The sequence below is a fragment of the Drosophila eugracilis genome, unplaced genomic scaffold (genome assembly GCF_018153835.1).
Source record: "Drosophila eugracilis isolate 14026-0451.02 unplaced genomic scaffold, ASM1815383v1 contig_2155, whole genome shotgun sequence".
In the NCBI taxonomy this organism is placed as follows: domain Eukaryota; kingdom Metazoa; phylum Arthropoda; class Insecta; order Diptera; family Drosophilidae; genus Drosophila; species Drosophila eugracilis.
In genome coordinates, this window is record NW_024573039.1 from 1,800,940 (window position 1) to 1,816,550 (window position 15,611).

Below are 15,611 nucleotides of genomic sequence, written 5' to 3' on the forward strand. Positions count from 1 at the left end.
GCTGTGGTAGTGTCACCTGGACATGGCCTCCATGGAGGCAGCAGTGCATCATGGATTTCTTTGGGAATCCATACTCTGGACTCTGGCTGTGGTAGTGTCACCTGGACATGGCCTCCATGGAGGCAGCAGTGCATCATGGATTTCTTTGGGAATCCATACTCTGGACTCTGGCTGTGGTAGTGTCACCTGGACATGGCCTCCATGGAGGCAGCAGTGCATCATGGATTTCTTTGGGAATCCATACTCTGGACTCTGGATGTAGTGGTGGTACCTGGACATGGCCTCCATGGAGGCAGCAGTGCATCATGGATTTCTTTGGGAATCCATACTCTGGACTCTGGCTGATGTAGTGGTGGTACCTGGACATGGCCTCCATGGAGGCAGCAGTGCATCATGGATTTCTTTGGGAATCCATACTCTGGACTCTGGCTGATGTAGTGGTGGTACCTGGACATGGCCTCCATGGAGGCAGCAGTGCATCATGGATTTCTTTGGGAATCCATACTCTGGACTCTGGCTGTGGTAGTGTCACCTGGACATGGCCTCCATGGAGGCAGCAGTGCATCATGGATTTCTTTGGGAATCCATACTCTGGACTCTGGATGTAGTGGTGGTACCTGGACATGGCCTCCATGGAGGCAGCAGTGCATCATGGATTTCTTTGGGAATCCATACTCTGGACTCTGGCTGATGTAGTGGTGGTACCTGGACATGGCCTCCATGGAGGCAGCAGTGCATCATGGATTTCTTTGGGAATCCATACTCTGGACTCTGGATGTAGTGGTGGTACCTGGACATGGCCTCCATGGAGGCAGCAGTGCATCATGGATTTCTTTGGGAATCCATACTCTGGACTCTGGCTGTGGTAGTGTCACCTGGACATGGCCTCCATGGAGGCAGCAGTGCATCATGGATTTCTTTGGGAATCCATACTCTGGACTCTGGCTGTGGTAGTGTCACCTGGACATGGCCTCCATGGAGGCAGCAGTGCATCATGGATTTCTTTGGGAATCCATACTCTGGACTCTGGCTGTGGTAGTGTCATCTGGACAAGGCCTCCATGGAGGCAGCAGTGCATCATGGATTTCTTTGGGAATCCATACTCTTGACTCTGGCTGTGGTAGTGTCACCTGGACATGGCCTCCATGGAGGCAGCAGTGCATCATGGATTTCTTTGGTAATCCACATTCTGGACTCTGGCTGTGGTAGTGTCATCTGGACATGGCCTCCATGGAGGCAGCAGTGCATCATGGATTTCTTTGGTAATCCACATTCTGGACTCTGGCTGTGGTAGTGTCATCTGGACATGGCCTCCATGGAGGCAGCAGTGCATCATGGATTTCTTTGGTAATCCACATTCTGGACTCTGGCTGTGGTAGTGTCATCTGGACATGGCCTCCATGGAGGCAGCAGTGCATCATGGATTTCTTTGGGAATCCATACTCTGGACTCTGGATGTAGTGGTGGTACCTGGACATGGCCTCCATGGAGGCAGCAGTGCATCATGAATTTTTTTGGGAATCCATATTCTGGACTCAGGATGTGGTAGTGGTAGCCACCACTACCTTATTGGTGGTACCTGGACATGGCTTCCATGGAGGATGCAGTGCACCATGGGTTTTTTTTGGTGAATCCATATTCTGGTACTGGATATAGATGACGATGCCTTTTGTACCATGAGTGGACTTCGGCAAGCCGGAAATTCAAGGTAAGTGGCAAACTTTTTTAATTTTACTGCATAAGTCGAGGGGCATATGTAATGTGGATTAATGCAATGTGGATTAGTGCAATGTGGATCTTTTAAAAGGAAGTTAAGCTTAGCTTGCCCAGCTGGGATCACTGCCAGTTCCATTCCACTGGCCATCGAGATTAGGTACTCCTCTGCTTTGGATCTTCTCGTTTATGGACTGCTGACACTGTGGACTTGTGGATACTGCTAGGCTGTGGGTATCAGTCCATTAGCAATAGAGACCAGGTAATGATTTTCTTGGACCTATAAACTTATTGACGCATGGAGATACTTCGCTTGCTAAGCATAAATCTGTCAACTTTGTATTGCAGCGCTGGAATCTGGAAACTTCATCAGACTTATGGAGCACTCAGACGGAGATACTGCCCAGCTATGATCAGTGCCAGTTCCAGTCCATCGGCCATGGAGATCAGTTACTGCTCTGGAGTACGCAGGACTTATGGAACACCTTATAAAAAGTGCAAAATTCGATTATTCTTGATTTTATCCTTAACCAATAATAATCCAATTATGTAACGACATACCTCGTTGAGATTGTATTTATATTCCTAATAGATCTATAGTCAACATTTTTGGCAAAAGTACATGATGTTAATTATATGCCAAACATGAAACCTGGGTCAGTCCTGATTTGTCAAAATCATTTTACAAGAATTCATAAAGAACAAATTATTGGAAATTAAGTTGAAATTTAAAGAAAATGATTTTTCACCTAATATTTGTAGTAAACATTTTATGATTTATTATATTTTGAAACCATCGCCTTAAAGACTTTTTCCAAGTGTAGATACGCGCACTTCAAACGCAGCAGGTACGGGGAACGATTACACACAGGGGATGGGAATGGTAAAGTCTGGGGCGGAATCACGCAGACCGTGTCCAACTGAAAGGCGCCGTGCATCATTTGGAATGACGCCATCGAAGCCGAAGCCGAAGTCGGGGGAAATGAAATCAACAGGTAGTGGCGACGTCCCGGCGACCGAGAGTTTCCTCCTGAGCTCGGAAAAACAATAGAGAGAGAGAGAAGACGAGAATTGATAAACGAAGAAAGAACTTGCACTTGCACTGCTTGATTGTTGGTGGTGGTGGAAAATGGAAAATGAAAAATCAGGTGGGCTGCTAAAAGGAACAACGTTTATGCGTGACCTGTTCATGATGTTTGTAGTTCAAGGATATTAGATTATGCAAACATATGTTATAAAGGACTAACTATGGTAATACTCGGATACTTCGAAAGAACCTTAAGCACATTTTACAAGGCCAAGAAGCTTCTAAGACTCTAGAAATATGGCAAAGGGTGGTTTTTGGTTATAACCAACCCCTCAATGTAGGCAAAGTTTCCTTGATTTTAATCTTACTTCACACTTATCATGACTTCCATCGCCGCATAAACAATTACACTGAAAATAATAGCTCAAGGACACCCGAGTGAATAGTTTTCCCTTGGCCCATTCAAAGGCGCTGTGTGTCTGTCATATGGGCTGTAATTTATAGTTGCATGGCAAGTTAGTGGGTGCTTTGTGTGTGTGTGTGGGAAGAATAAGGAACACAGGAGACGGGATTTCTCGGTGCACCTTAACACAGTCAGAGGAACGCCTCTTCTGCACTTAGAAAAAATGGTAAGAGTAATATTAAAAAAGTTTATATGAGAGATTTCTCTTTATGTTTAAAATAAAACTAAATTGAATATACATTAAACTTAAAATGATAAAGCAAACTTGAAATATTAATATACTAAAAAGTAAATATAAATTAAGATTTTTCTCTCTGCCTGTGCAGTTAATCCAATGGAAAATCAAGAAAACATAATGGGATTTCAGGTAAAGCCGGTAACACAGACCGAAAATCGAATCATGTTCCTGTCCGTTTTCCATTGTCCAAATCATTTTTGAGTTTGTGTGCGGGTGTGTGCCAGTCTTTTGATTGAACAATCCGATTTGGTTGCATTCGCTGCAGTTCTCGTTGGTTAATAAAGGGAAAATCAGGGAGTGGAAAGTGGAAAGTCACAAGGCAAACCAAATTGAGGCGGGTCAGGGAGATGAGCCAGCGCAGATGCGCAGACGAGTGAAAGTTGAAAAGTCTGTGGAGGGGGAAGAGCAGGTTCCTTGATCGGCAGCATTTCCAAACCCTATCATTAGGTATATATACTCGTATATACTTTTCATTGAGAAGAAGGTGAAAATTTGGGATTATAGAAAGGTTGCTTTGATGCTTTATGCAGATTTAAAGATTGATATCTTAGTTTAAGAATATTGTTGATTAAGGCAGCGAATTTTTAATACTTCTGATATATGAATTTATTACCTTTTCTTAGAATGGAAACTACATACGAGGTGTGTTCAAAAAGTAAGGTGACTCTTCAAATTTCGCGAATTTCAAATTTTTCGATTATCGAAACCTTTTAGAAGTTATACGAGGTGTGTTCAAAAAGTAAGGTGACTTTTCAAATTTCAAATTTTTCAAATTTTTCGATTATCTTCAGTTTTGGGAACAAGAAAAAGTCACATGGGGCCAAATCCGGTGAATATGGTGGCTGAGGCATTATTGTGGTGTTGTTTTTGGCCAAAAAATCCAAATCCTTTGATCCATATTTTTCGATAGCAAAAAATCGCCGAGCTCGCAAAACAACTTGTAACTTTACGCCTCTCACAACCAAACAAAAGAGGATGTTCCATTGAAACTTGGTACAGATGTTAGGGAAGAGTGTACCAATATAACAAAACAAAAAAATCGATAATCGAAAAATTTGAAATTCGCGAAATTTGAAGAGTCACCTTACTTTTTGAACACACCTCGTACATATATTATATTTATTTCTAAAGATATTTCGTAAAGGTTTTCCCTTACAACCCCTTTTTTGCAGTTTAACTTCCAGCCTTCGGGGACCAGAATTTAAAACCATTTAAAGCGCTTTTCGCTGTTAGCTGCGATTAAAAGGAGCTTACAGCTTAGACTTATGCCAAGCACACTCACATTCCAAAACAAACACCGCTGATGGTTGCGCAAATAACGGATGAGAATTTTTACATTTTTATAGAGAATATTATGGGGTATATTCGACGCAGAAACTATTTTCAGTTTAAACTATTTTGTATATAAAATTTCTTGACAAATCTTAGAGGAATTTATACATAAAGTATAACCTTAAAAGCATTATTAATTCCTTTTAAAATAATAGTGTAATATAAAACTGTTTTTAACTAGAAGTAGAAAGTAAAAGTTAGACAAAAGCCTAAAGCCATCCAAAAGAAATTTCGAGTTGAGTAAACGAGAGCAACGTTGAATCTATCTGCTGGGAGCACGGAAGACGAGACCTTGAAGGCAAAAAAAAACCCTAAGGAGCCGACCAGCCATCCCATCCGTCCACCCACCCATCTTACAGCCCACTCCCTTGGTCAAAGCCTGATGCTTCCGCTTTGAATAAAACGCATTTTTCAAAAGTGCCAATGTGTGTGTGTGCATGAATAATGTAAATATATATATATATATATATACAAAGACAGCCACATGGGCACGTAAGTATGTGTGCTTATGTGCTGTCACTGTGGGCGTTTTTTGGGCAGTTGGGCAAAGACCACCCCAAAAAAAAACCCCACTCCCCTTATAAACCCTACCAAAAAGCCTACTTCTCACTCTCCACAACTTTTGGGTGAGCCAATATTGAAACTTTCCACTATACAAGGCCTGCATATACACACACACACACACACAAAATTCAAAATTTGCTATGTGTGTGGAGGCTGGATTTATGCACTGAGAAGAATTTAAAGAAGTAGTTTATATAAATTGGTAGAAAAAGGAAAGTTCATAGGTTTTACTTATAGTTCAAAATTTATATTTTTAGTCGTTACTTAATAGATTTTAAAGGATATATATAAAGGTTTCTCTTTTGAGTTTTAAGTTTAGGAATTGCCTAAAGAATAGATAAATGATTCTGATCTTAATTGCAGTGTACTACTTCAGGCTCTTAGCTATACAGGTCTTTGTGTATTTTTAAGCAATCTGAATATTTGTTAATTCTTATCAAATATTTTACAAACTCTATGACAAGTCTATACCCTTGTTTAACTTTAACTTTTGATTTAATTATTATTTTAACGTACTAAAAAAACTAAAGTGATGAAACTTGAACGAGAACTAGTCTTGGAAATCTTCTTAAATTCCGGCCTTATCCTACTTTCAGTCAAGCAAAAGCCTTAAATTCCATTTCCCCTGCCCCTTTTGGATATTTAATTTCCCTTAAATATACACACATGTATGTTACACATGGGCACAAGAGCACCAATACATATGCAGACACACACCCACACACACGTGCGTTACATTTCAAATAGCGCATAAATTTTGAAAAGTCCATGCAAAATCAAAACGAATTTTCCTCGCTGGACAGCATCCCTCTTTTTTTTTTTTTTTTTGCGCGGAGGAGGAGAATTGAGGGTGGTGCTCCACTGCGGGGCCACATGTGCGCTGCCCAACAAACACTCCACCCCCTTCCTTGGAATTACGCATGCTTTCAGCTCTAGGCATTGTTGTTGTTGATTGGGCGGAGGGTGGACATGGATACTGGGCTGAGCCCATATTGTGCAGAAAGCATAAGCTTAAGCTTTTTTTATCGTTTCGAGAATGAGGCAGGCCAGAACAAAGTCACTTGCTGGAAGAAAATGTGTAAGTGAAAGTAGTCCAAGGAAATTCTTGAAGGGGGTGAAATTCAATACTTTAATTTTAGCTATTTTTTTTCAATATATGTATAGTAAAGTCTGCTTAGCACATACTTAATTTTAAAAAAAAACCGATAAATATTCAAGAAGATATAATAATTCCAAATCTAAGAGTGGTTGGGGGATTAAACTCTTTGCTACAAATTTCTTTAGAAATTCTAAATAATGTCTTTATATTCACAATAAACAATAGTTACTATTTAAATAATTAAGTAAGTAATTAGTAATTCATACATAAAAACAGTCAAACCATTTTAAATTTAAATAAAGTTCAAATTGTGCAACACTGTAAAACCGTTAGCCGTAGCCGACCAGGGCTACGATTACCTGTCAATCGATTTCACCGCTTGTTATCGATCTGTCACTCGACACCTAACCGCCAATTTTTGAAATTATATTCTGCTTCAGCTTTCAGATACAAACGGAATAGATTGCTACGTTTTGATGATATGCCGTGGGCCTACGCTGAACTGTTCAAAAACCAAGCACCTGGAGATGCTTAGGCTATACCATACATCACAATGCCATCAAAACACTTTGGGATGGAGCAGGATAGTTAATACCAAGTTACTAACCTTAAGCAATATTAGCAACCAATATCAAAAAACATTTATGTTTATATTTATATACATTTATTGCGTCTTGCACTGTATAATGCAATTCATTGTTGCCGTGCAAGGTTCCATTCCAATTCCAATTCAACCAAAAATACAAAACAATTGAATAAGCCAAGTGTAGTTTACAAATTACTATAAGTTGTCTATGCGCGATTTGGGACTTGTGCGATCTACAGGTATAAGTGTGTTATTTACTAAAAGGTTTTCTAAACGCCTTTCGTCGTTTTGTGGTCTATCGCCAATTACTTTACGCTTACATTTCTAACACCAGCTCGATTCTCAAAGAGAGTTAAACATCTAAAATCCCAGCGAAGGGATATTACATTAAAACGGAATAAAATGTGGAATAGCGTATAAAGGAAACAATCACAAACGAAACAAGAAAGGTTTTCCAACTTGCAATATATACATTTCACGGTATATACAATGCACCAAATGGAGGAGAAAGAGGCAGAACGGGATGAGACGGAGCAGGAGTGGCCAGCACCGAAGATGAATCGGGAAGATTTTCTGGCCGCAATGTTGCGCAGCTTTTGGCTCTGGTCATCAGGCTTGGGGATGGGGGAATGAGAGTTGCGGAATTTAGGAGCCAAAGTGGTCCTTATCCTGATCGATAGTCGCAAACTCATAGCTGCCCCGTCCATCGAACTGCAGATAGTAGTCGTGGTGCGCCCACAAAGACTTGCGGTGCGAGACAGTGAAGAGCGTAATGCCCACCTCGCGGCAGTAGCTATACATCTTGCCCTCTACATCCACGGAGACGGCGCTGGTGCATTCATCCAGAATAGCGAATTGTGGACGGTGATAGAATAGTCGAGCCATGGCGATACGCTGCTTTTCGCCGCCGGACAACACATCGATCCAGTCTTCAATTGCGTCCAGACCGTTCTCGCGCTGCTCCAGATAGGTCAACTGCACAATATCCAGATAGTGCATGAGATCTTCATCGCTCTGGCCAAGGCGACGCATGTCCTCGCGTGTGTGTGGATAAATGATCTATTGATAAATATTATTTTAGTTAACAAGTACCATTGGGGATTTATAAAGCTCTTCTTACCTGGTCACGTAAAGTTCCCAGTGTCATGTAGGGCCTCTGAGGTATGTAGAAAAGTTTGCCACGAGATGGCTTTGTGACCTTGCCACCCCACGTGGGCCACAGTTCACCGAGGATGCGGAACAGAGAGGACTTGCCACAGCCGTTGGGTCCGCATACTAGGACGTTTGTGCCAGACCTGCAAGAAGTAAATTATGATTAAAATTAAAGTGAACAGATTTATTGCCACGATGTTGTGTATAATTTTAGGAAATAGAAGAAAATCGACACATTTTCACTTACTTCACTTCAAAGGTTAGTTCCTGCAACAGGACGTCGCCGTTGGGCGTCACCAGCGGTACCTGTTCGAAACGAATAATGTTGTCCTCGAAGCACATGACACCCTTGTTGGGCCCAAAGTTGCTTGACGCTGAACCGCCGGCGTTTTGCGTGATGTTATTGCCGTTGATCATGGTGCGTTCATAGGTGCCCTTGTTGAGGTCACCCAATACCTTGATCAACTCCGTCATGCGAGCGGTGAAGCCAGCAAGGCGGGACATTTCACGTCCAGCGAGCACCAGGCGGCCAATGGCCTCCGCCAACTTGACCAACATTCGCCCATAAGTGTAGTAAGCCTGAAGACGCTGGCCACTCTGTTCCCCGGACAGTAGTGGATGATTTTCCGCGAAGAAGGGAATGGATACAGCGTAGAAACCAACAATGGAGGCGAAATCTATAGCAGACAACTGATGTTATTTTTACTCTGGTGGGTAAGGACTGCATTATTAACACATACATTTGCCGATGATGTTATCGATGATGCCCATGCTGACGCGGAACTCGAGGAACTTTCGCAAGTGCGAACGCAGCTTGGAGTAGCTGGCCAGTAGCGTAAGCTTCTCGCGGACATTGCCCTGGTAGAAGGCCACCTCCTCCGAGTTAGTGATCAGTCGACTGTTCACATAGCGGAACTCGCCCTCCAGCTTCTGCTCCTCGACAGTCAAACGGCCAGTGGGACGACGCAGGCGGGTCAAGAAAACGCCGGCAAACAGCAAGTAAAGCATCAAAATCGATGGCGTCTTGCCACCGAGGTTCACCGTCAAGCGGTAAACATAAATGAAGATGTCAAGCACCGGCTTACTGATGTTGGAATACAGATCAGTAGCACTCTCGCAGAACTTGTCGATGTCGGTTGTCAGCAACTGGTCGGCGTTGGCTATCCTATTGTCCAGGTTGGACATTTTGTAGTACGTGTAGCCACTGCAAGTAAGAATGATTGTTAATATTGCCTCTACGTAATCAATAATATTATACTTACTTTAGGTACTGACTGTAAAGGTGATGTGTAAGGTTAGTACGGAACCTCAGCTTCAGCTCGCCCAAACTCCACTTGAGGACATTGGTGACTACAGAGATCTGCAACATGAAAACCATAAGATAAATATCAGTTAATCGGCAAAAAGTAATCATATCTTACCGCTGGAAGAGCTGTCAAATATTTAAGCAGCGCCGTCTTGAACTTGGTGCGGTTCATGTGAATGATGGTGCTCTCCACGACAGTCGCATTCTGGATCATCCAGATGTCGCTCACAGAGCGGCCAATCAGTGCAGCGGCCACCAAGAAGAGCAGGCCAGTCTCAACACTCCAGAAACCAGGAATGAGAATGGCTATAAGATACGAGATTGTTAGTGATTATTCTCTAATGATAAGGATAATTTTGGACTTACGGAGAAGCTGGCGAAGCTGTTTAAAGAATACTGAATTGACGTGTGCCTTTGATGCCTTCTTCTCCTTCTTTTCGGCGATTGTGTACTGGATCTTGTCCTCATAGCCTGGTTTTCTGCAAGAAGGAAAACCGATTTTTAGTTTCGATTAACTGATTTAACTAACTTAAAAGGTAAACTTCGATATTAATATGATAAATATGATCATTTGAGCATCCATTGTGTAGAAATGGTTTTGAAATTATGATATTATAAATACAGAAAGAAGCTTATAACAGATTTTAGGACCAAACTTTTAGGGTTATTTGTTTAATAACAAAACTATATGACCCAATGAGATCATTATCACAGTAATATACTCAACAAATTGCCAATGTTGATTGCTGTTTATTTATAAAATAAATTACAATTGTTTAACTCCCCCTGTCAATATGGGAAATTTGAATATCAACCTTTGCTTCTTGCTAGCACGTCGGCTTCGTGGCTTTGGCAAATAAAGAACGAACTACGTGTTTAATGTCTCCATAAACTCTCGAATATGCAATGAAGGCGTGTGATTAAATATAACAATTAAAACGATGAGATACACCATGACATTTTACACAGCACGTCAATAGGTTAAATTTAATAAAAAAAAAATGCTGGATCACCTATGTAGACCGTAATCGTAATGTCATGTATTCATAGTAATTTATGTTTTAATTTTGTAAATTTAATGAAATGCTAGCTTATTATTTTGTGAATATTCTTTCCTTGTATAAACCTTTCTATGCTGAACATAAATCGGCCTTTGTTAGAAATTGGCACTTGAATTGATAATATCAAATTACCAGCGGAAACAATTTATGAAAATGGTTGTTTTTAAAGTAGCTCCTTTATCCCATATAAGTAAATATATAAATCATCTAAGCAGTTTTAAACACTAACTTTTAACAGTATTAAGCATATTATACTTTTGCCTACAAAACAAAAACTCTTATCTACTTGCTCAAGATAAACCATTTCCTAACTTAACATTATCGCAAACTAATGCGTTTTTCCCCAAAATTTCTCATTTGAATTCCATAACTTTATGGATACAGAAATGCAAAGAAAGGAAAAGGAAAGTAATTGAAGTGTGTAGGCAATATGGAATCATGTTTCGAATAAAAAGCTAGCGCCCAATAATGAGCACCGACAACGCTGACCAGCTCAACACGAACGTTTCGGTCTCACCCGATCAACGCCACACATAACTTGGCGGTTATCCGACATTGGATCGCTTAATCGGATCGTATCGGACATCACAGCCTGCCACGGTTCGAAGTCTATTAGGCGATGACAATCGACGATGATGATGATGATGATGTGGGTGATGGATGCAGTGGGCAGGGCGGTGGTGGTGATAAGTTAGCCCAAACAAAGTACAAAGCTCGCGCCTTGGTTATCTGCAGGGTGGAAGCAAAAAAAAAAAAGCGGCGAGTCGTGATGACTTGGTTATTTCTTAGATATCGCTGCGCAGATCTTTGAATTATTCATAGTGCTCTTGTATTTACTAATACTATATATATATATATATATATATATATGATATGTTTCCATCTATTCGTCCGACTCTCATGTGGTTCCCTTTTTTTTTTTTAATTCGTATATTAAACTTGTTTTCACCGCCTCGGCGTGGAACATGTGTTTGGGTCCATAGGTCACTCCGATGGCCTCCCTTTCCCCTTGTCTATTCAATTCATCAAAAGCTCTCTTTTTCTAATCGCCGGCGATCTACTAATAGGGGGGCACATTGAACCCAAACACGAGAAGATCGGTTAGTGTCTGACTCAGATAGGGACCCGCCAATTCCAATCGCAATTCCAATGGCTCTTTTGCAACGATCGTCGATCGGGGTATAGCGACTGTTATCTAGCTAATGGTTGATAAACACTAGCCAAATCAGATAGGTAGGTAGGTAGGCAGGTGGATAGGTTGGTTGGTAGGTAGGTAGACACACTCATCACCTGTTAACTAACACCAACTCAATTTAGAGAGAGAGGAAGGCCTTGACAACGTGGCATCCGCATCCGCAGCCGCAGTTACAGCCGCTTGTCAGATGCAAATGTCAGAGCTCGGCTGTGAATCTGCATTGAAATTACGATCTCATTTCACGCACCGGCTGGGTTAAAACGAGAATTATACAAATTACACTGCATAGCAGTATTCATCCGCTTCTCGGAGGGCCCTCCGATTATCAGGGGCCAAGCGTTTACCGGGGGCAAGGTGCACGAAATGAATGAATCTCTCTTCTTTGCCGTCTGGAACTCTGGAACTGCCCACATATTGCGCAACAAAACAACACACAGCCAGGGCGAGAATGTGTCTACATGTGAAAAAAAAAACAGAGCAAGGTTTACACAAATTAACACTTATTCCCCCCACAAAAAAAAAGAGCCCCAAGAAATGGAAAAACGAAACCAGAAGCCAACGCTTTTTTTCCTTCTTTCTTTTTCTTTTTTTTTCTGGTGTTATGCGCCCGTCGCAAGTCATTAAAAGGTACGGCTGTAATGTTTATGTTTTATAGTCGAGGTGTCATCATTTCACCCATGGTTTGGAGTACGATCGAGTATGTTGCAACACACCAAAGCAAACTGCCCACCGGTTATTACGTGTTCGATTGCAGGCCAGGCTGCTGGATGTCAAAGACTCTGTTGGACTTTCGGGCAGCCAGATTTGCACAGGTGTTTCGTTCATAACCCTTAATGGAAATGTAATGGCGTTGGGCCTGGACTTGGATACCCTTCGAAAGCGGTGCCATAAAATGACCAGACCAAATTCGAACCCATCTCAAGTACCAACATTACTCATATCAGTTACCAATAATTATTGTATTAATTTTTTTTTTTTTTGGTAAGTCCTAACCTTGATAAGGGTCTATAAAAGCTATACGTTTCACAACCTTTAGACTTCTGTAAAGGCTTTTACAATTTGTAAACAATTTGATATTATAAAACATTTCTGAAAAACTGTAATTTACGATCTTGTTAATGTAAGTAGTAGGGTCTTTATGACTTTTGGACTACCTTCCTGTGTTTAATTCATTTTATATAAACTTATAAAATAGATAAGGTAAGTCTAGACTAGGTATATATAAAATAGCTTGAAAGTAAAATGGCAATTACTTTCCGGTATGTGCTTAACCCATATTAAATTTGATATACAAAAGGTCGAAAGGTGAAATGTTATCGCAAATATTTTGATTTAAACAAGAATTGGACTCTGGAGTGTCCAATCACTGCATCCATTGTGTCGATGTGAGTCACCCCATCCACTGTAGGGGAATCGAATAATGGAATGGTGCATAAATTTACCGGCCATCCACAAGTGGCTACACATGGATAACAATAACAACGAAAACAACCGCCGACAGCCCATTAAAAATCTTTAATTTCGTTTGCTTTCCAAAGTGCAGCTTGTACTTATATATTTTACGCTGGCGTGCAGAAGGTGTGGAAAGAGCTGGCCATCAAGTTGGGTTCCTGATATCGGAATAATCGCAATAATCGGAATAATGCCAGCAATTATCGAGTGGCACATGAAGCCACAGGCAATACGCTGCAATGCACTCGACATGTCCGCCGCAATCTCTCTAATTAATTGGCTCTGTCATGCAAATAGTCGAAGTCTCATTTCCCCATCTCACCCCTTTTCATTCAATTAGATGGAATAGACAGATAACGTTCACATTCCGGGCCAAGCCCTGGTCATCAAATATAGCCAAATATCGGTTGCGTTAACAACAAGCATAATCGGCACAAGTGCCGAGTGCAGGTGTGGGGATATACTATGTTGTTAAGTATTTCAGACTTGCGTGATACCGATTAGATTAGTCGAGGAGACCAAGTCCATCCAAACATCAAAACGTGGCCCTTGGTTTGAATCCGATCGCGCAAGTGCTTTATTGGGAAAGCCTTGAACGTTTTACAACAGATCAGGCTTCTTAGGAGTGGTGCTTGAAATTCTGAATGACGAGTGTGAAAAACGTTTCCCTAATCGGTATGTAGTAATGTCTATGCCAAAAGTGGTACTTTCCGGCGATCTACTCTTCATATTGAATATATTAATCTATAAGATTGTATTTCCTGATCTTTCCCTTAGCTTGAAAAACTGTTAACGATAGGAAGAAGCCGGCATTAATCAAGTTATAAAAATATTTTAAAGATGTTTTTCTCATATCTGTTAAGATATATAATCGAGCACTAATCAAGGTAATTGGCGGCCTTGCTTTCCGCTGGTTATCCTTGGAATGTTGACCATTGTGCCGTGGAGTAAACAGGTAGTTTTTGTGGCCAAAAATTTGATAATTGTTTCTTATATTTCAGAATCTTGAAGGGAAGCTATTAAAACGACGACTTAATTATATCATTTTAATTTTTAATTTTCTTCACATATTTCTTCAAATCTTCCAGGAATTCTTAAGAACCTGTCATAAAGCACTAGTTGGGTAAAATCTTTCAAATAGAAACCATAAATCATCAGAAAGAAAGGTAAGTAGGAAACCCTTTTGTCCAAAACCGGATTATCTGGCCCACTGTGCGCTGATGGATGGATCAATTGAAACCGGAATACAATGAAGGGGAAGTGCATCCAATGTGGAAGGAAAACCAATTGTGAAACCAGTTTGAAATCCACCAGATGATGACCCACTACGGCATCGTATGTTCCGCAAACATACACGCACACACACACACACATTTTGCGAGTTTTTGCGATTTGCGAGAGAGTGTGTGCGTGTGTGTGCAAATAACTCAAATTCAATATCATGGAAATTTCAATGGCCAAGACCGAGACCTTTCTCAATGTTGGCTATATTGATATCTATATAGGCAGATCTTATAGTAACCTTAAAAACAGAAATGGAAACAGAAACTCACCTCTTCTTGTTGGACATCTTGCCATAGGCAATTATCCAGAGGGCGGCCGTCATGCCCGCCACGCCGACGATGGCGCTCTGGTTATTGGCCAACTTGCTCAACGCCGGGGCCATTATTCTGCTTTTGCAATTTTCCTCGTTTGGAAATTGGGAATTCGCGTGTTTTAGCCGCTTTCCGCGTTCGCACTTCAAGTTGGATTAAAGTGGTTGGGATTCGGCAATACAAAAAGAACGCACGTGGGGCACAGCGAAAAAATTATAAAAAAAAAAAACAAAATAAAATAAATAATCGAGAGAAACTGTCACAATTGTTTATAACACGAATTTTCAATATTTTATACTGCTGTTCGATGACGACACACACACACACACACAGATGACGGAGAGCAGGATGTAAACACCTGGTTGCCAAACAGCCCTGTTTTTGCTTCGTCCTATCTCGCTCGCTCTTTCTATTTGCAGCCCTGCTTCTTCGTCTTCCTCTACTACGACTATTACTATTGCTGCTGGCTCTTCTTCTTCTGCTGGTGTCGCTCCTTTTCTGGCCAAAGGGGGTGGGCAAAGTGATTGTCACACACGGCGGGCGCTTTTATTTATTCAATTTCAGCCAGGCGCATTTCTTTGTTTGGTAATTACACTCTACTCAGCTCGGCTAAATCAAGAAATCTGTCGAGGTGAAACATGCGACGCGCAAAAGCCAGCAAGCAACTAACTGTAGTTCGATCTGCGACAGTGTTGGCTAAATCGGAATAGTGTGGGTAGCGGTGCCGACATTGTATCGATTTTCTAGACATATCTGGCTATTTCCAAAGGGAAACTACTCCAATAAGATTTATCGAACAAATATCGATAACCGAAAATGTTGTATCAA

The 15,611-nt window shown here is 41.2% G+C and overlaps 1 protein-coding gene across 3 annotated transcripts; it reads right to left on the bottom strand.

Moving 5' to 3' along the window:
* Positions 1 to 7,083: 7,083 nt before the first annotated feature.
* On the bottom strand, positions 7,084 to 15,466 carry LOC108105090 (ATP-binding cassette sub-family D member 3). 3 transcript variants are annotated; one of them, XM_017211518.2, is made up of 9 exons: positions 15,142 to 15,466; positions 14,742 to 14,926; positions 9,847 to 9,959; positions 9,596 to 9,786; positions 9,437 to 9,534; positions 8,915 to 9,378; positions 8,422 to 8,851; positions 8,143 to 8,317; positions 7,084 to 8,081 (listed from the first exon to the last, which is right to left on the bottom strand). In XM_017211518.2, the coding sequence occupies exons 2-9, from the start codon at positions 14,852 to 14,854 to the stop codon at positions 7,668 to 7,670; spliced, it is 1,998 nt and encodes a 665-aa protein (XP_017067007.1). In that variant the 5' UTR covers positions 14,855 to 14,926; positions 15,142 to 15,466; the 3' UTR covers positions 7,084 to 7,667. The 3 variants fall into 3 exon arrangements, with proteins under 3 accessions (XP_017067007.1, XP_017067008.1, XP_017067006.1); XM_017211519.2 differs by having other exon boundaries at positions 15,377 to 15,446; XM_017211517.2 differs by having other exon boundaries at positions 14,742 to 15,466.
* Positions 15,467 to 15,611: the final 145 nt, after the last annotated feature.